The sequence below is a fragment of the Populus nigra genome, chromosome 4 (assembly GCF_951802175.1).
Source record: "Populus nigra chromosome 4, ddPopNigr1.1, whole genome shotgun sequence".
In the NCBI taxonomy this organism is placed as follows: domain Eukaryota; kingdom Viridiplantae; phylum Streptophyta; class Magnoliopsida; order Malpighiales; family Salicaceae; genus Populus; species Populus nigra.
The window spans coordinates 3,926,024-3,946,258 of record NC_084855.1 but is presented as its reverse complement, the minus strand read 5'-3'; the positions used below and the strand labels follow the sequence as shown (position 1 = coordinate 3,946,258).

The 20,235-nt window shown below is 33.4% G+C and overlaps 2 protein-coding genes across 4 annotated transcripts; one reads left to right on the top strand and one right to left on the bottom strand.

Annotated features, from left to right (window-relative positions):
• The first annotated feature begins 330 nt into the window (after window positions 1–330).
• Window positions 331–5,495, top strand: LOC133692436 (uncharacterized). Of its 2 annotated transcripts, none has more exons than XM_062113376.1 (10): window positions 331–496; window positions 632–739; window positions 906–967; window positions 1,050–1,133; window positions 1,243–1,274; window positions 1,387–1,468; window positions 2,556–2,784; window positions 3,711–3,938; window positions 4,166–4,458; window positions 4,759–5,495. In XM_062113376.1, the coding sequence occupies exons 1-10, from the start codon at window positions 473–475 to the stop codon at window positions 5,120–5,122; spliced, it is 1,506 nt and encodes a 501-aa protein (XP_061969360.1). In that variant the 5' UTR covers window positions 331–472; the 3' UTR covers window positions 5,123–5,495. The 2 variants fall into 2 exon arrangements, with proteins under 2 accessions (XP_061969360.1, XP_061969359.1); XM_062113375.1 differs by having other exon boundaries at window positions 332–496; window positions 629–739.
• Window positions 5,496–7,202: 1,707 nt separating this feature from the next.
• On the bottom strand, window positions 7,203–10,814 carry LOC133691926 (transcription factor JUNGBRUNNEN 1). Of its 2 annotated transcripts, none has more exons than XM_062112552.1 (3): window positions 10,426–10,814; window positions 9,215–9,504; window positions 7,203–8,070 (listed from the first exon to the last, which is right to left on the bottom strand). In XM_062112552.1, exons 1-3 carry the CDS (start codon window positions 10,625–10,627, stop codon window positions 7,657–7,659), a joined length of 906 nt encoding a protein of 301 aa, XP_061968536.1. In that variant the 5' UTR covers window positions 10,628–10,814; the 3' UTR covers window positions 7,203–7,656. The 2 variants fall into 2 exon arrangements, with proteins under 2 accessions (XP_061968536.1, XP_061968534.1); XM_062112550.1 differs by having other exon boundaries at window positions 9,215–9,507; window positions 10,426–10,812.
• Between the last annotated feature and the right edge of the window lie 9,421 nt (window positions 10,815–20,235).

The following is a 20,235-nucleotide window of genomic DNA, read 5'->3' as shown; positions in this document are numbered from 1 at the left end:
AATTTGATTTTTAATTTCTATTGGCAGTAGAAGATATGAACACAACACAATGATTTTTCAACTATACACCATCGTGGAGTGAATTCAGATTTTGTTTTTGTCAAATAACACCAATTATTCTTGTTAAAAAAATAATTACTATTTAAATTTATAGGTTAAATATTTTTAAATAAATTAAATTAATAAAAAACCGAATTAATTCGCATCAATTTTTCCACTAAACTATTCCCTTTTCTTTTATTTTCTTTTCTCTTGCTTTTCCTCTTAAAAGAAAAAATAAAATAAAATAAAAAAAACTAGCAAAGGTGTCACGGCGTCACCTGCAAGTCCACGAGACAAGCCAAACCTAACAGCCCTCTTCGTAATTTTTAATATTATTTTCATGTTCGTGTTTGTCTTCTATTCTAAAAACATCACAAAAACCCATTTATCCAAAGCGACCGAACCTTAATCGTTGATCTGTAATACCATCATGACCTCCAATGGAGCTTCCGCGGTCAGTCCTCCCCACCCCTTCTCTCTCATTTTAATCTAAATGAATTGAATCCATAACAAAGTGTTTTGATCAATTATTACAGTGATCATACGTAATTAAGCTAATTGTAATTATGATTAATTGTAACAACAGCAGAGAGCAGCAGCGGACACAGAAAATAGTTTGGAGAAGATCAAGCGGCAATTAGCGTCCGGTTCTGGTAGAAACCTGTTGCAAGGCCCACTCCTTAAGCGATCTGAAACTGTACGCCAATTCCCCTTTCAATCTCTTTATTTTCAGATTTTTTTTTTGTACCCGGAAATTACAGAGCTTTCTTGATAGTCTATGAATAAATTCTATGGTTGTTTTGACATTGTTGGGTCTTTAGGAGTGAGTTGTAAGTTATTGATTCTTGATTTTGCATTGTTAGCTGAGGAAATGGAACGAGCGATGGGTGATCTTAGACCCGACGACCGGGAAAATGGAATATAAGTGAGCAAATTTTGCTCCTTTTTTCGTTTTTTCAGGGATTATATTTTAATCTTCAACTTATGCTGTTTTTCGTGCCTTTTAGGACTAGGAGAAATGAGCCAGCTGTGAAAGGAACGATTATCTTTGACGCGAATAGCACGATCACAGCCTCTCCTGTGAACTTCCAGTAATATTAGTGTTTTTTAATGATGGTTTTCTTGCTCATTTTCAGAAATTACTTTCGTTATTAATTATTTGAATGATTATTAACACTCTTTTTTCCGTGCATGATTTAGTGGACTCCCAAAGTATGATGGCTGCTGTTTTTGTATCCTTAGTTAGCTATTCTATTTGAGATTGTTATTCTTTTGTTCAGTTGAAAGCGTTGTGGTGTAGGTGAATTGGCATTTGCTGAAGTTGCACGCTTAACTTTAATTTAGATATTGGTACTCCCCAGAAAAACGATTACTTCCTTTGTGCAGAGACTCCTGGTGCAGCTAGAGCTTGGGTAGCAACTCTACAGTAAGTTTTGCCTTTGCTTTATGGAATTTTCGATGAGCTGAAGGATATATTTCTGTTACTATGCTTTTCTATGATTATAAATGTGTTTTTTGTTTTTTTTATATGTAGATTTGTTGATTATTCATGTAAAGTTTGAAATAATTTTTGTTCTGAAAATCAAGAAAGCAATAGCGTTCTGCTGGTCTATGTCTTAGGTTATGTGAACATTTTAGGAGTCTTTATGTACTTCCACTTGTGAGGGTTTCTTTCACCCCTTTTCCATGGACATGATCTAAGACATATGCTGGTTTGAGATTTTGGGATTAAATATACACTGCTTAAAGCATTATTTTTTCTCCCCTGCCAGTATACACTATGTTTGAATAACCGTAACATCTTGGAGATGATCCATTAATTGGACTTTTTAGAGCTTCCAAGAAAAGACAAATATAACAATTGAGCATGTTCAAGAGAAAGTGGAGGTGACTTTTGTCAGAATATGAATAAAAAGTGCAAAGGTGAAGGAGGCAAAAGATGGCAAAAATATGGTATGCCTTGAATCAGTGAGGGAAAGAAAATAGTATTTTAGAATCTTATGGCTCATATGTTCTTGGATAGGGTAGGAATAAGGATAACTCTTGTAGCCTTCTCCTGCTGGCATTGATCATCTTGTAGGTGATTTGTTTTGATCCTCCAACATTAGAGCAACTTTCAAATTTTGTGTCCCCTTTAAAATATTTCATATAGGCTGTATGTTGAAGTCATTCCCTGTCATGACTTTGACTGTTCGGAAACTGCCCTAAAAGTTAAACAATTGGCTTAAAACATTTCTCACCAACACTGGTAGAATCTAAGAGGCAAGTACTTCTAATGCATGAGAATCTAACAGCACCCCTTTTTTCTTCATCTTAGGTTCCTTTCTCTATCTGTAATTTTCTTTTAGTTGGCCTATGTTTTTGTGATGATGTTCAGCAACTAATGTACTTTGGCCGATCTTAGTAGGTTCATATGAGTTCCATTTTTTCCCCTTTATTCAGATTGATGTTGAAATTTATATTTCACATGGCTTTTACCTATTCTTAATTATTTTTGGCCTTTCAATGACCAGTGCTACTCAGTTGGTTCTAAAGGCTCACAAAGAGGCTGTAGATTCCTTAAGTGGAAGTGGTTCTGCAAAATTAGGAACAGTTGCAGCTGTAGTTGCCGCTGCCAATTCAATAGCACAGGAATGCTCTAAAGAAATTGAAGCAGCAATGCAGATTTCTTTGAGAAATGCTTTAGGAATGATGAATAATAGGACTATTGATGGTCCGATGGATGACTTGACAATCATGAAGGTATATAATTCCCAAAATTGCTCGTTCTTTTTTGTTTCTTTGTTTGTTTGTGTTACATTTTTTGCCCAGATTTAGGCTCCGTTTGGTGTGTTCTGTGTTTTGCCCCAACAATAGATTTGAAAGTGCACCAAAGTTTTGTACGAGTCCCTGTTGAAAACTCTCTCTTGAAATCTTGGTTAAGAAGTTACAATTTGCAGTTTTTTTTAAACCTACCTTTTCAAAACACACCAACAAAAGCTACCACAATGCCAAACACACTTATTATGGAACATCCTTGGTATGCATTATGCATACTCAAAATTGGTTGCCTTCTGTTAATTTTTGGAACTTAAGAGTATACCACCCCATTCAATGTTTGCCACTTGATGCTTAGAATATGTGTGTCAAACTGCATTCCCTTTAACCTCTTTTTACTGTAAATACTGAGTTATGCACTCTGAGTCTGCGCTAATGCATGAAGAAGAGGGTCCTTCTCAGTGCAGAGGATGTATGCATAAGCTCGCCTTTGAGAATTATGCTCTTAATTTTTTTCTTTTAACCATGTGCAGATTGATTTTGCACTTGCTAAACAGCTTGCAGTTTCAATATTTGCTTGCTCCTGCAGATAAGAAGTCATTTTCAAAGGATTTAACATATGTACCCCAGCATTATTGAGTGTTGTACAAATTTCATGTTAGGAATGACAAATAGTAAATTTTCAATGAGTCAAAGTGTCTGGCTTTGCTTGTCTTTTGGAACCCAACTATGCATCCCTTCATTTTGAAAATCAACTAACCAGCCTCGCAATATATGCATACACATGCTGTGCAACACCTGCCTAGCCTAGCTTGGCATGTTCCCAACTGGTTGCTTCCTGATGCCAACTTAAGTTTATTTGACTATTCATTCTACATGGACTTGGTTTTCTAAGCAAGAGTATCTTACAGGAGACGCTGAGAGTCAAGGATGAGGAATTACAGAATCTGGCTCGAGATCTTCGTGCTCGTGATTCAACAATAAGAGATATAGCAGATAAACTATCTGAGACAGCGGAAGCTGCTGAGACTGCAGCATCTGCTGCTCATATTATGGATGAACAAAGAAGAATTGCTTGTTCTGAAATTGAGCGGTTATCAAAAGCTTCAGAAAAGCAGTTGGAGTCATCCATGTTGAAGGTACCAGTAATCTCTCCTTTCTTGATGGTTCATTGTGCAGTCCAATGGCTATATGTAAACTATACACGATGTGATAGCAAAAGCAATTCCCTTTTCAGAAGATATATATTTTTCTTCTGACGTGCAGTTTGATTAATATCATTGCCAATTGGGATTTATGCCTAATAAAATTTTGGATGTCAGTTTCATCTTTGTTTATGTGGGTTTTCATTGATGGACATGTGTAGTTAAAAGATTTTGAAGAGAAGATTGTGGCTCTGAGCAAGGAAAGAGATCAACTGATCAAGCAGAGAGACTCTGCCATTCATGAGGCAAATTTGTGGCGTTCTGAGATTGCAAAAGCTAGAGAGCGTGCTGTGATATTAGAAGGAGCTGTTGTGAGAGCAGAGGAGAAGGCAAGAGTTGCAGAAGCAGATGTTGAAGCTAGAATAAAGGAGGCTGTGGAGAAGGAGGCAGCTGCTGTGAAGGAGAAGGAGGAGCTTCTAGCATATGCAAATGTGCTACAGGCACAACTTCAAAGGTTTGACATCTGATCCAATCTAAAGCCAATATGAAGATTGCTGCATCGTTTTCAATTTTCTGACCTTTTGAACTCGTCTTATGTTAGCCTTTTTTAGGAGACCCGTAAACCTTTATTTTTCACTCTTGGAACCTGTCATCTCACTGCTTCTGCTAATCTATCTCGATCATTTCTTTTCTGCATTAAACATGAATCGTGCATACATCAGCATTTTTAGTCCATGAGACGGAGCAATTTGAAAAATATTATTTCTTGAAATTTGCTAAGACTGATAAAACTGATATACCTTTCACTCAACAGGCAGCACCTAGATACAGAGCAAGTTTTCGAGGAGAAGACGGAGACCCCAAATGTTGTTGGTAGAACTCTTCCCTTGACTAAGCATGTGGACATGTCAGATGAGAATGTGGATAAAGCTTGTCTTAGTGTTTCTAGAGCTGTCCCAGCCTCCGGGGAGAGTGTTGTGCACATGGCAGTTGATCAAAGCAACCCCCGGCCAGTTGAAGATGCTGAATGGAGCGATATTCAGGCAACAGAGTCAACAATAGCTGATGTGAGGGAAGTTGCCCCTGAGACAGAAGGAAGCAGCCTGGACATTTCTGTTGTGAGCCCACCTGTAAATAATCATCATGAGCAAGGAGCCAATACCTATCATCAGCCTTGATATTCAATGTTGCACATACGACAGGGGATAGAATCTTTAAAGGTAGGGGACAGCATGCTATTTGAAGTCAATTGACAGTAAAATCTTGACATTTATCGAGGTATTTCTTTCATTAGCTGGCTCATTCGATGCCATTGTTGTTATATGACCTTGTATCTTCAATGAAGGATACAGCCAGATCTTTCCTGGAATGTAATTGAGAGCTTCAAATCGTCCATCTATTTTATGTGTGTACAGAGAGCATAGTTCTGAGATCTGAACCGCCTAGCCCCAAATCATATATCTATGAGTGACTTTGTATCTTTGTTAAAGAATACAGCCGGCTTTTCTTGAATGTTATCGAGGGCTTTAATCCCCCTATGATGTTTCTGTATTGAGCTTGTTAAATTAATTTATAGTTGCTGACCGCTTTTGTTGCTTGATTAGGTTCTTGTTGCATTTAAATGTATTGTTACCCAAATTTCCCCTCATCATAGAAATCATTGAACGAAGCACATCATGTTGCCTGCACCAGGCGCAGTTTCGCTGCTAGTTTTGCTAAGAAATACGTGGATTTAGTTGAACTATCCACTGACTGCCTTGACACTTGGCTCAGCAATTCTATATTTCTACATCTTCAGGATATGGTGCCAAAGTCAGTGAATGGAACTCTCTCTTCCTTTATTGTTTTCAATTTTGGATCATTGAAGCAATCAGTTTCAGTTCAACTTAGCTTGTAGTCCGATAGCTCCCTCTGTTGGGCCAAAGATTAAGCTTGAGCCTCCCAAGTCACCATCCTCCATCATCTCCACTTCCGCCTGTTATTATTCTTCCACGCCAGCTAGCTTAGCCTCGCTGTTGCATGCAGATACACTAATTCCCGTGGCCCTTGCCTATGCACCCAGGAGTCCAAGAGAGTTCACAGAACAACTCTACCTGCCCATGTTAGACGAAGTTTGCTGTTTTTTCTTTTCTGTTATAAAGAGCGATGTGCATTTAGTATTATTACTCTATTTCAAGTGGGGTGTTCAATGAATTATGGCTTTGTTTACGCAGGAAAATGGAGAGAAGGCATGGGAATTTCAATCGGATTTGAAACACATCACAGCAATTAGTTTTGAAGATAGTCATCAAAAGCTTACAAATAGATATCTAACCAAAAATAAAATAAATAAATAAAAGTAAATCTTCCAATGTCCTGATTCCTCGTTACATAGATAAGATATTAGTTCATGTACGACACACCCAACAAAAAAGGTATAAATACTGACCTGGATACCAGACTCAAAAGAATTGGATCCTCACTTGAAATCCATTAGGGTTATGATGCCAAACCCATTAACCTTGAGTCCTGTCAAGGACCCGTGAGTCTTGGATCTGGAAGCAAGACCCTTTCCCTTGAATCCTAATACTTAACCCAAAAGAACTGGGTCTCGAAAAAGGACTCTTTAAGTTAATTTGGTCTAGTGGTAAGATTTACGAGAATTGAGTTCGGATTTATTATGCTATGATCCCGAAGGAGAATCCATTGGCTTTTGGTTTGAGGGAGGATCTATTAGTCATTGGTTCGAGAGAGGACCTAAGCAAATTTGGTTTGGTCAACCACCATTATTTTTTGATCCGAATGCTGGACTCATTATAGTTGGATCTTAAAGCAGGACCTGATAGCATGGGGTCTTGAAACCCGACTCATTAGCCTTTGAACTGAACAGTACTCAAGCGAATTGGATCTTGACGTGTTATTGCAAGACCCAAACAATTTGGGTCTGCGCTTTTTTCACACCCAAGCCATTTGAGTGAGGCGTTCTCTTTCGAGCTCCAATTTTCTTACATCTAGAAGATATATCAAGTCTAAGTTAATAGTAGTAGTAGTAATAATAATAATTAATTTTACTTTTAAAATCAATCTATGTTTTTTTCTATAGTAATAATATTTATAATATTTAACTTGTTTATCTAATTTTTTATATTTTTCAATCATTTAAAAAAAATTTATGTGTTTTTCTGTTTCTTTATTGTTACTCTATTTCAAGTGGGTGTTCAATGGAGGATGGCTTTGTTTACGCAAGAAAATGGAGAGAAGGCACGGGAATCTCAATCGGATTTGAAACACATCATAGCATTTAGTTTTGATGAAGATAGTCATCATAAGCTTACAAATAGATATCCAACCAAGAATAGAATAAATAAACTGATTCCTCGTTACATAGTTAAGACATTAGTTCATGGTCCGATACACCCAACAAAAATGGGCACGGATACCTTGAACATATATATTATAATGTCAAAAGCTACTCCCGCTGGCCGGCCGGGAAGGGAGGGAAAACATAAAGAAAGGAAATGTCAAAAGGTTGTTACTAATCCATAATGCTTAATTAATTAATTAATTAATAGATTTCTAAATTCCCAATCATCATATATAGGACACAATAATATATAGCTACCACCAAGGTGGTGGTAGAAGGGGAATATATGTTTAGTGTGTGTGTGTGTCTATGTATATAACTGCTTGGCTACCTAGCTATATATAAATATATATCTATCTATCTATCACTTTATCTACAATAGTCGTAAGCTTGAGCTGGATCAATGGCGCCTAGCTCGACCACTGTTCTTAGTTCATCCCAGTTTCCATTATCAAAGAAATCATCTCCAACATCTGGATTCCAGAAGTTCTGGAAAGCTGCTGTAAATGGAGCTTCAGTTATCGAATCATACTGACCACCCGTAAAAAAGTGATTCCTTTCATGGTTAACTTGATTATCTATGATGACAGGCTTCCTTTCATTTCGTTGAGTGAACGAGTCTCCAAAACTCACATTCTGCTCGGCACTAATTTCAGATTCAAAGCTGCATGTTTTTGAATTCGAGTCAATAATAGGGTGCTGTTTTGCTGCTGCTGCTGCTGCCGGTACGTACTTTTTGTGGGACGGGACTCGTTTGAGAATTCGACAGAGCGTCCAAACCTCCTGCATGGGCCGGCCAGGGAAAAGGACTTGTCAGTTGGAAATTTAAGAGTTGAATTTTGTTTCTCTGGCAATGGAAATAAACCACACATTTCGAACTTCTGAAGAGATCGATGGTCCCTATTGACTTTAACTATTTGTTCCGTAGACTTCCGAAAAAGAAGAATGTGAAAAAACGAAAAAAGTTTGTCGTCGATGCACCAGGTAGCTATCACCCAATTAATCAATTCCTTAGGATTAATTTCAATAATGGGGCGCGGGGGAGACCCACATGTCACCCATTAAACTTACTATTCAAACTTTCTTTCTTTCTTTTTTCGCAATCAAGCTTACAATTGATCAACTGATATTATGCTAATTTCTTCCTCGAAAAGTCTCGTGTATTAAAGCTTGTTTTTATAACAAAAAAAAAAACCCTTAATTATAAATTTTTAACAATTGATGCCATGTTTTCTAATGTATAAAGAATAAATAAAGTACTTAAACTAATAATTAAAAGCAACAATAAACAAATAAAAAGATGGCATATATTTCATAAAACTTGACAATTTCATCTCCTTGGTTCATGGTATGTTCATCGTGATGAGAGAGTCGACATTGTGATAGCTATAACCAGATATATTCATGCCAAGAAAGAAATTTTTAATCATATAATCACATCTAGAAGTTAATATTAATTGTCGATGCTCTACATGCATGATTGAGTAGTAACATTAATTAATATTGCTGCTGTTTCGAAAAACATTGTTCATTTCTATATACATGTAACCTAATTAAGGTCCATAAGATCTCGTTTTTAGACGGGGAAAAACACATTGTAATTTAGAAATATTAGGCTGTAAGCAAATTTATCAATGTAGAAGTGGTTAGTATGCTTGCCGTATATAAATCATGGACGCTTAACGTTGTATATTATCCCTTCCTCTTAGTTACTCGTTCCTCAAACTTGCTAGTTGTCGGTTTAATTTATCCATATATACCATGATGCATGTATGCACTGATTAATATGCATTATACGTTATAGATAACTAGGTTATTGTTGATGACTCCCTTAATTTTGAGGGGGAATTCTCGTCGACATGAAAATGGCGAGAATAACCATGGAAAGTGATATCGATGAGGAATAACGTGGAATGAAGAAACTTACAGCTTCTTGTGCAATGTTCTTAGGGTTCGTGGTCTTCCCGTTTGGTGGAAGGCGAAACTCGTGCATCATCCAATCAGTTTTAGTGCCTTTTCCAGCACTTCCCCGGTAGTAGACCAAGGATTTCTTGAGGCCAACGCACTCATGTGGTTCTTTGACTGAATATATGGGCTTGTCGATGCCGGTGGCCTTCCAAAATCCAGATCCTGTGACTCTGTTAGGCCTTATGCTGTTCCTATACTTTCTCCCTCGTATGCAGAAGAAGTACCACTCCCTGTCCCCCGCATTGCTAACTTCTTCATGTAAAAAAAGTAGAAAACAGAAGGTTAGAGGCAAAGCCAACGACATTATCAGGATGTAATTAATGAACTCGAATACGATATGATGATCTGCTAATTGAAATCATACAGATGCCTCTTTATGGAGGAAATCTTATTTTCAGCAAGCTTAGATACTCTAAATTTTTTTAATTACATTTTTATTTATGGAATGATAAATAATTGTTTTGTTTATTTATTTATTTTTGCAATTACAGCCGGATCGATGTACTGCATATTTAAAGTAAATTAATATTCATATCCGGCCACATATCGAATGTATTAGACTCATGAATGTTTCCGATTTTGGTCCTCCGGGGCACTGGCTAATATTGGAAACGGAAGCAACTTTTCTGAAACACAATGGATTAGTTTTGGATAAATAATTACCGTATAGTGACTCCAAAGTTCTTATGATCCCTAAGATCTCATGCTATATCATAAAAAAAAAAGATCTCTCTCTCTAGCTACACACACACACACACACACACACACACACACACACACACCATTCCTGTCGGTCAGACCCGGTGAGATCAGGTTGAAGTTCTGCAACTGGACACCTCATGAACTATACATATGTCAGTATGTGCTGATCTTAATTAGCATAAAGGAGTTGAATAAATCTATCGTAAGTACTTTTTTGAATGTTGTACCAGAAGTGTATATATATATATATAGAAGAACAGAAAAGAAGCCATGAGATTTAAGATTGGGTTTGAATGGCAGAAAGAAGCTCTAGTTCTGTGCACCAAACACGGATGCGATTGATCACAAGCGAAAAACGAAAGATTTCTGTGGTTTCACTAGCTAATTAGGTTAGAATAAACTCTAAAAAGGTGATGGATGAACATCACTAGGTAAATATATACACTTGAAAAGAGCACGACGTCTTACTTGGAAGATCCCATGGATCGTACTTGTAGATATCGATCTGTTTGATGAGTTCAAACCTAAGTGGTTTCTTTTCCACCTTCCGCCGCAGATAGAACCCAACAAGCTCTTCATCAGTGGGGTGAAATCGGAAACCTGGAAGCATCACTTCCTCATCCTCGTTATGATCAATATCAGAACTACTCATCTTTGACAAGGCCTCCATATCTCTATATCTATTTCTTTCTTTCTTCTCTCTTACACCATGTATAATCACGCGAGACTGCTCTCCAAGTTGAGGGCTATTATATATACACACACACAAACAACACACAGTGCCTTCGACGAATGCTTGCGTACTTTGTGCTTGTTCTGGTCAAGGCATGACTTTGATTATAAGGAGGTACTCGAGGGCAAATGATCTGTCCTGGAAGAAGTCTACTAAAATCTCGGGGTCCAAAGGTTTACAAAGGGACCCAGGACTTCTTTGAAAGTTTTAAATTCTGCATCACAAGAACCGATTTAAAAGTCCAGCTCGGAGAGCATACCCCTTGACTAATGAAAATGGAAATTCCTCGTTTACACCTTGTTTTTTGGGACAATTTCAACCCCGCCATCAATTCGATTCGGAAAGCATTCATAATTTCTTCTTTTATATATATATAAGTCACCCTGTAAGCTCAGGTTATGCCTTCTTGACCATTTTATTTTTCTTTTTCCCTGAAGTCTGGTAATGCATCACGGGATAGTTTTTAGCCCCCTTTGTAGACCAAGTTATATATATAAAATAAGTTAGTGAGGTTGTCCGTTTAGGACGTGGAATGTCAAAAAAATTATAAAAATATTAATTTTGGTATACTTCTAAACAAAAGTAATATATACCCAGCAACATTAATCAATTAATAAACCCATTAAAAGGTTAATTGAACTTGAAGAGATAGATTAGATAATCACATCATTGTTGTTCAGTGCCCTCAAACCTTCGATCGACACGGAAAAAAACAGAAGCCACCCACCCTAATATTAGAAAGGAAACACGAACGATCACAGGTGGATTCCCAGTAGAACATATTGTTGACTTTCATCGACAGGCAAAGATCTTTAAAGATTTGACTTCTCACCAATTGTTTCTCCTTTTCAATTTTTGTTGGCCTGGATCATCTCTGTTTACAAGGACAAAATCAATCCTATCACTTCATGTCATTGCACCAACCGATAATATATATATATATATATTGAAAAAGTCTGCCTTTCGGATTAGGAACTCACTGCACAAACTAGCTACTAATCAATGTTGTGGTTCATGAGAATCGAGTGATTCTTCTATAATGAAATTCTTATTCTGTTAATCAAAATATCCAGGGCATTGCTTAGACCTTGAGAGCAGTGTAAGAAAGGATTTTGAGACTAGGGATTTAAAAATAAAAAAAAAAATTGAAATTGTACAGAAACAGTGAAAGGATTATACTAACTAAATTTAAGGAAAACACTGATTTTTCTTCGTGTTGAAAATTACTGATAAATTACAAGCTCGGTACAATCAATCAAAAATTAACCATTAGTGCATGAAAATTAAAAACCTTAATCTACCGTTAATCACGGGTGTCCTGTATGTTGGCATGGAGCTATTCCTACTTCACCATTTCCAAGATCGTGAATTGTAGTGGTTTGATGAGGTATAAAATCTGATTTAAAGATTAATTTATGAATTATGCAGTCAACTTAAATATATTATTATTATTAAAAATAATATCATTTTAGTATTTTATCACCGCCAATCTCTAAATCATTCAAAATTAATTTAATTTATATAAAAATAATTAAAATTAAAATTAAATTATATTTATAATAGTAAATTTAGTGGATAAGCGACCATGTTAACAAGAGCTAGGCTGGGAAATAAATGTCTCATTCTTACAAAGTATATTTCTGTAATTTCATTATTTAATATTGAATTTATTAGGATTAAGTTATGTAATATTTTATTTATTTATTTTCTATGAAGTTATTTCATTTCATGAATCAAGTCACGACTTCTACTAGTTAATTCGGCTGAGTCGGGTTTTTTGATTATTTTTTTTGTAATTGATTATTTTTTAATTTTATCATTCGATATTAGGTTGATTGTTAATTAAATTTCATAATTTATTTTGATTTGTTTTCTATGAGGTTATCTTAGTTTCATGGCCTAAGTCACAGGTTTAGCGGGTTAACCCAGGTTGACTTGGGTTTTTTTTGGTTATTTTTTAATCAATTTTTTTTTAATTTCATCATTTAAGATTGAATTGATTGAAAATTAAACTTCGTAATTTATTTTGATTTACTTTCTCCTGAGTTATCTTAGTCTTATAATCCATATTTGTCAAGTTAATCTAGGTCGATTCTATCATCGTTTATTATTTTTTTATTAATCTTTTGAAATTCACTCATTCAACATTGTGTTGTTTGAGAATTAAATTCCAAAATATTTTTTAATTTATTTTCTATGAGGTTATCACTATTTCATGACATGTGTCACAGATTTTACATGTCAATCTTATTTGAATTGGTTTGGTTCAATATATTGTCATCTTAATTTTTTTAAAAAAAGTATTGTGTTGAATTTTTTTCTATATATATTTTTTATTTTGTTTTTGTATCTATCAAGACAACTAGATCACATTAGATCAATCACTACATAATTATTTTTTTCCTTGAAAATACTTTAGCTATACTTTAATAGTCATTTTAAATTTTTTAAGACAATTAATCTGACCCGTATAGTATTTTGACTAAATCATATAGAAGCAATTTAGAATGGCATTCCAAATGACATTCCATGAAAGTTTTAATTTTTTTTAAATTAATATTTTATATTTTGGGTCCTTTTAATATGCTAACACCAGAAACAATTTTTAAAAAATAAAAAATATATTATTTAATATATTATATTTAATAAAAATTAATTTTAAAAAATAAACACCACATAATTGTTTGATTTCTATATAACGAACTGTAGAAAGTGCTTATGTAAGCATGACTTCTGCATAACGACTACTTCCTAGGAATCCTTCGTACGTATCCTTCCTTTAATACTGTTGGGTCCCGAAGTCCTCGTTCTCGAAGACAGATGAAGGAGTTCTGTTTGCCATGGGACCATGCCTTTAGGCAAATGAGTAAGAATTTTCCGTGTGAGACCCACTAGGTGGGGTCCTCATGTAACCAAATCAACCATTAATTAATTTTATGAATAATTTTAAAAATATCATTTTTTTTTACCATTCCTATCTTTAACTTATTAGCCCGTAAATGTTTACTAGTGGAGTAGCTTTTATTTTTTTTAATATGTTTTAAGACTGAGTTTTGTATATAAAAATACCGATTTGATATTTTAATATTTTATTTTATTTTTATGATTTTCATATACTAATGTTAAAAATGTTAAAAATAAAAAATATTTTAAAGAAACAACTTGCATCACAATGTCAAATATATACATTTATTTTTTTTATATAATTTTTTCATCCCCCTTATGTCAAATTTTCTGACTTTGCTGATGATTTTAGATTCATGCATTCAATTTGTCTAAAACCATACTACTTTTGTTATATATTTTATTTGAACATATTTAAATTTATTTTGAATAAATTGGTATTGATTATATTTATAATTTTAAAGGAATTGACATTGTTTCACCATTATAAAAATATAAAATCTTTCATCACTTAAATCTCGTAGGGCAATTTGTTATTACAAGAATTTATGTAGTGATGAGCTGTGATAATAATCATATTTTGAAAATCTTTCATAATATATATATATATATATATATATATATATATATATATATATATATATATATAATTTTTCATCTTTCATGACATTACAAATTATTTTATACAATTTATTTTCAAATATCAAAATTACCAATATGATAAAAAGGACCGAGATCCTCTGAAAAACAGTAGCGTTAGCAGTAGTCTGTTTACAAACGACAGTAATTACAGACGTCACATATCATTAGCAACCTTTTCTTTTTCTTGCCTTGGAAATTTATCATCAAACAGTTCCGGTGGAGTACGTATGTATACAGTACCGTTGGGTTGAAAACATTGGTTCAAAAAGGGCCACAATACTCGACAAGACCTCGTCTTTCTTTCCAAGATCGATAGGCTCGGGGAGAGTGACGGGAAGGGCATTATACGATAGATTGCTGACTTTCAGACCTTAAACAATGATTTGTCGTAAATAATAATCCAATCAACGAATCATGGCAGCTTAATTAGTGTTGAGGTACAGTTGCACGGGGACCAATTCGGATTTCATCAAAGCTATGAAACGATCAAAAGCTTTGAATCTCCAGTATATATACCAGACGAATTGTCAGCTTGGAAGCATCCTCGTCTTATTAAAAATATATAATTGTTTCTTAATATGCTTAGAAATATATGAATCTACATCACAGTTCTTGTCCCATAGCAGATAGTTCGCTTGCGCGCGCACGTATATATGTAATTCAGTTTCATCATTTATCATAGCTCGAATGTTCTGAATGCATGATGATCTCTGCAATATCGGAATTTAGCTCAAATTTTATTTCTATATATATTTTTTGTGATACAACAAAAAGGAAAACTGATTTCTATATATTCAAAACTAGAAAATCTTGTGCCGGCACGGCAGTCAATAATTTAATTTTCGTTCTTCGAAGATGCACAGAAATGATCAGGAGATGCTGCTGGTTAGGCAAGCAATCTCGTTTTTTTCCTCCTTAATTCTTTGTGTGCGTGGCAAAAAATTTTACGCAATCAAAAACTCATGTTTCAAAGTATCATAGGTGCATGCAACTAGCCAAGACATCATAATTTTGTCCAGGGAAATTAAGCAAATTAATCCTCATAGATTTACATGTTTTTTCCGTTTATTGCAATTAATTGAAACAAGAAACGTTCTAAGTATATTTTAAAAAATCAAAATACTCACAAAACATATTTTGATAATTATAATATAATATCATATTCGGTCAATGATCAAGGTGATGGTTGAGACCAATTCCCAGGAGACTATTCGGGCAAATCATGAATATTTCCACTGTTTTGTAGAAATTTAGGGAAAAGATGGAAGAGCAGTTGTTTTTCTTTTTCTATCCCTTTGTGTTGGTTTACAGAATGCTTCTAAAGAAAAGAAGTGCACAAGTACCAGTGCCAAGATTTGTGCAAGGAGTTACAGATTTTGAGAGATCAATCATCCCCTAAACATTCTCCTGGGCAATTATCTTTAATTAGCTAAACATGAGGAGTTAGCGATTGATTCAGTGAATGTAATCTTGTGATGATCTTCTGCAACCTCTTTATCCTGCTGATAATCTTCAAGTTTCCATTGATATCAATATCATTACTTAGGAGTTAGTGATTGATTCAGTGAGTGTAATCTCTTGTGATGATCTTCTGCAATCTCTTTATCCTGCTGACAATCTTCAAGACTCACGTTTCCATATATATCATTTACATGTTCGTCATCCTTACCTTGTCATCATTGAGGACATTAGAATACTTCTTAGATAAGATTGGAAGTGCACACTCTCTCATATTCTATGTGAAGGGAACCAGTACTGTGCTGATTTTTTGGCGGAATTAGTGTTAGAGAATAATATAAATTATATCTTGAGACTTCATCTAACAGTTTAAGTTATTGAGTTTAGATGATTTTTTGACATGGTATTAGAGTCTTGATAACCAAGCGGTCACGAGTTCAAATCTCATCATCCCCATTTATTTGATAAAAAATTAAGCACAAGGTAGAATAGATCTGTGCAAATTTCAAATCTAAATAACTTTCATTTGAGGAGATATATTAAAAAATAATATAAATTATATCTTGAAATCTTATTTAATATATTAAATTATTAGATTAAGATAATTCTTTAAGAATTAGAAGCTCAGAATTAGGAAAGTTGTGGCATTAATATACTCCTCTAGGCATGTAAGCTATCCTGCAGGGTGATCATATGGGTGTTCTAAGATGGTATTAATTTCATGACAGTGCTAGAAGATGAGCCAGACAGTGTGGCTTTGATTTTTGACAGTGACAGTATAACTCCATTAAAAAAACATACGCAAATACATGTAAAATAGGGTCATAATCAGTAAATTAATATAGGGTTTAATTAGAGTATTTGTCGCATAGCACAGTGAAACAAGAACGAAGATTCAATAGCTTTGGCGTGCGATAGAACTTGTCATAAAAAGCACCTCCTGATTGATTCTAGCTGAGTTTGTTGACCTGATATTAGTATGGCTAGAATTTCAAGTAAGCAAATCAGCCAATGACCTCTGAAAAAGGAGTGAGTCAACTCTGACGGTCGATCGAGACTAGACAATTTAGATACTAAACTTGATAAATAAATAAAAATTATGAGAAACAGGCCGAGTCACTCAGTTATGACTATTATCGTTATTTTATAAGAAACAGAACCTAATATATTAACCAAACAAATTGATTATGTGTATTTTTAATTTTATTAAATTGAGTAAAATTGTACAAAATCTATATTTTATCACAATTAAATGAGTATTTGTTTTATTCATTATTGTCGAATTTATATCTTCGTTAATATTAACGTCATCATCACCCATTTAAAATCGATTAAATAAAATAGAAAAACATAAATGTTTAATTAACTAAATTAACAGCCTGGGTTTTTTGAATAAATTAATAAAAATACAAGGCGTTTAGAACAATGTGGCACAGAATGGATTAATTTTTAAAAAAATAAAATTGGATGTGGTCGTCTAATTAAGTAATTGAAGAATAGGAGAGAGCTGTGAGAGTGAGATCGGGAGTTTGTAGCAACGACTAGCACATGCCACCAAACTTGAATTCAAGTCAACCAAATAAAGAAAATATATTTTTATTTATGCACTACGTGAGACATTGAACAAAAAATTCAGTCAAAGTCCATGATTTGAATTTTAATTTAGGAAGGAACAAATCAATGAGTCCAGTCTTTTGAGAACCTTCTCCTCCATGGCTCCATCACACCAAACCTCGGTGTCTATCGATAATATTTTTTAATCCTGCATGCTGAAGAATTGTTCCAAATTAATCTTTATATATCTAAAATAGAAATACATAGAAACATCTCAAATAGATTCTTAGGTTGCCGCTTGGTTAATTTATTGTGAATGAAATACCTAAAATAGAAATAGAGAAATTATTATAAGAATTAATTGAAAGATCAAAACGACTTCTAATTGCAACCATTTGTTTGAAATACTATATAACAAGAAATCAGAATGAAATTTAAGATTTATAAAACCCTATTTATTTAAATAAAAATGAATAATTAAGGATTAAAAGATTATTTCATCAATGATCTATCATATATAATAGTAAAAATAAGTGTGACGGTGATGATGGGTTTGAAGGAGAAGTAAATGAAAATAATAATAATATTTAAACATCAAAGTCACCCTCAAGAAATGTGATGGTGGAAGAAAATGATGGAGGTGGAAGAGTGATGGTGCAGCCGTGGCTAGCAGCAACATCACTCAATGGTGGCGGCAAAGATAATAGGTGAGATGACTAGGATGGTATGAATAATTAATATATATAATGAAAAACTATATATTATTTTAAAAAATCCACCCATATTTTTTGTTTTTATTCGTACCTTTCTCTATAAAAATAATAATATTATATTTAACTTTCATTCATATCCGCATACTTCATCCAGAAATCGAATTCGCCAAGAACACACCTAAAGAAAATATTGTGCATTTTAAGAGCAACGTAACAGCATGCATTAGTAAAAGGATATCTACAGATTTTAGGGGGTAGACGTGAGATTAAATATATTTTATTTTCCTATTTATTTTTTGTGGGACACGAATTCTCAGCGAATTAAAACCTTCAACTCGCTTAAACACAAGATTCATATGGTTAAAAAAAAGGAGGAAAAACCTGTTGCGTGTACGACAGAAATTACATGATGTCGTCTGCCTCCACTTTGACAAGAAACTCAAACAATTTTTTTTTTAATCTGGGAAAGATCTGTATCACGAAAAGGTCACTGAATGATTGCTATTTTCCTGCTTGTTTTGGAAGCGTGAGAGAAGAAATCTATTCATTTATGGAAATCAACCGAACAACGAACAACGAAAAGTAAGTTCGGCCAAGCACAATGACCATGGAAATTGTTTTCCCTCCCGAGAAGGAACATGGCAACATCATATATAGATTTCAAAGTTTGGATAGCCTAACTTATTCAAGACTGGAGAAGTAAGGAATATAGGAGATGTTCTTTGAAAATAGTGAGGTGTACTGTCTACTATTAGCATTGGATTCAAAGTAAAGAATATAGAAACTTTTCTTTGAAAATTGTAATCACCAATTTACCTTAATTCACGATTTCTTCAAAGATATTGCTATGATTTTCATTTTATTTTAAATGTTTCTTTTTCGCACTTCGAATCTGAACCCAGTGCCAGGATTATTAAATTAAAACTACGTGACAATTTAAGGAGCTCGAAGAATAATAATAATAATAAAAACTTGGAGATGAAATAGAAGAGGATACGAATCGTGTTAAAAATTAATTAATTTTTTTACTTTCATAATATATTTATGTGCATGTGAAAATGAAAAAAAAACTCTCTTGAGTTTTTTATTAAAAATAAAAAATACATCCTTTTGCACAAATACAATCATTTAAAAAAAATATTCGATAATAATGAATATTTTTAAGTCAAATTATGCATAGTTCAAGATTAAATCTTTTTTATGAACAATTTTAAAAAACTGCATAATTAAATGCATAATTGTTAAATTAAGCATGGTTTAGTGGATTGACACAAAAAACTTAGGACCCAAGATTTGATGGGGACAAGGTTTTTGTAATTAATTGATCTGGAAATACATGTTCAATCCATACAAGTTTGCAGTGATTCGTTTAAACTGGTCAGCCTTTAATCAAACTCGATCAAGTTTAACAGTAAAATGGCCAAGGAAAAAAAATATGATAAAATGAAATTGAAAGGCTAAATAAAAAATAGACAAAACTTTGACAAAAAAACTAAAGAAAACAATTATAAATAAAAAGAAAATGATCAAAGTTGAAATATTTTCAAAAAAAAATAATAATAACATAGGTGAAGCAGTGAACATATATATTTTAGAAAAATATAATAAATTAAAAGGACTTTATAAAAAAATAATGAGTCAAATAGCATGTAGAGAACTTTTAAACGAAAATTTTAAAATCGTTGTACTTGCTTTTAGGATTTAATTTCACATGTTTAATAATTACAAGACTTATCTTAGGCAAACTGAAGTTGGATTCAATATATAAAAATAAAATAAAACTACGGTGCTTTTTCTTACTAAAAATAAAGACTAGGAGGCAAGAAAATCAAGCTTGCTAGCTATGCCAAAATCGTCTTTTCTGCTTCTTCCTTTTTTCTTTTTTTTTTAATTTAACGTGTGATCTTAGTGTTCACGTGTTGTTGTTTTTTTCCACCAAGACATCGTCTTTTGTTTCTTATTATTTAAGCCGGCCATATATTAAATTAAAAAACAAAAAACTAATACGGCTCATTCCTTCAAAGCAAATCATCACATATATATATATATATATATATATATATATATATATATTAGACGGTAGGTTGAAACCATATAATAACTATTATATCCTTTTAAAATTGATTTGTTAAGGGACAAATCGGTTTTTTTAACATTGTAAAACACTATGAAATAAATAAATTATCCTTAAAAGAAAAAATGTTAAACTGATTTTGAAAGACTTTTTGTAATTTTATTTTTTAAACCATGATTTAAAATGTTTGATTTCCAAGT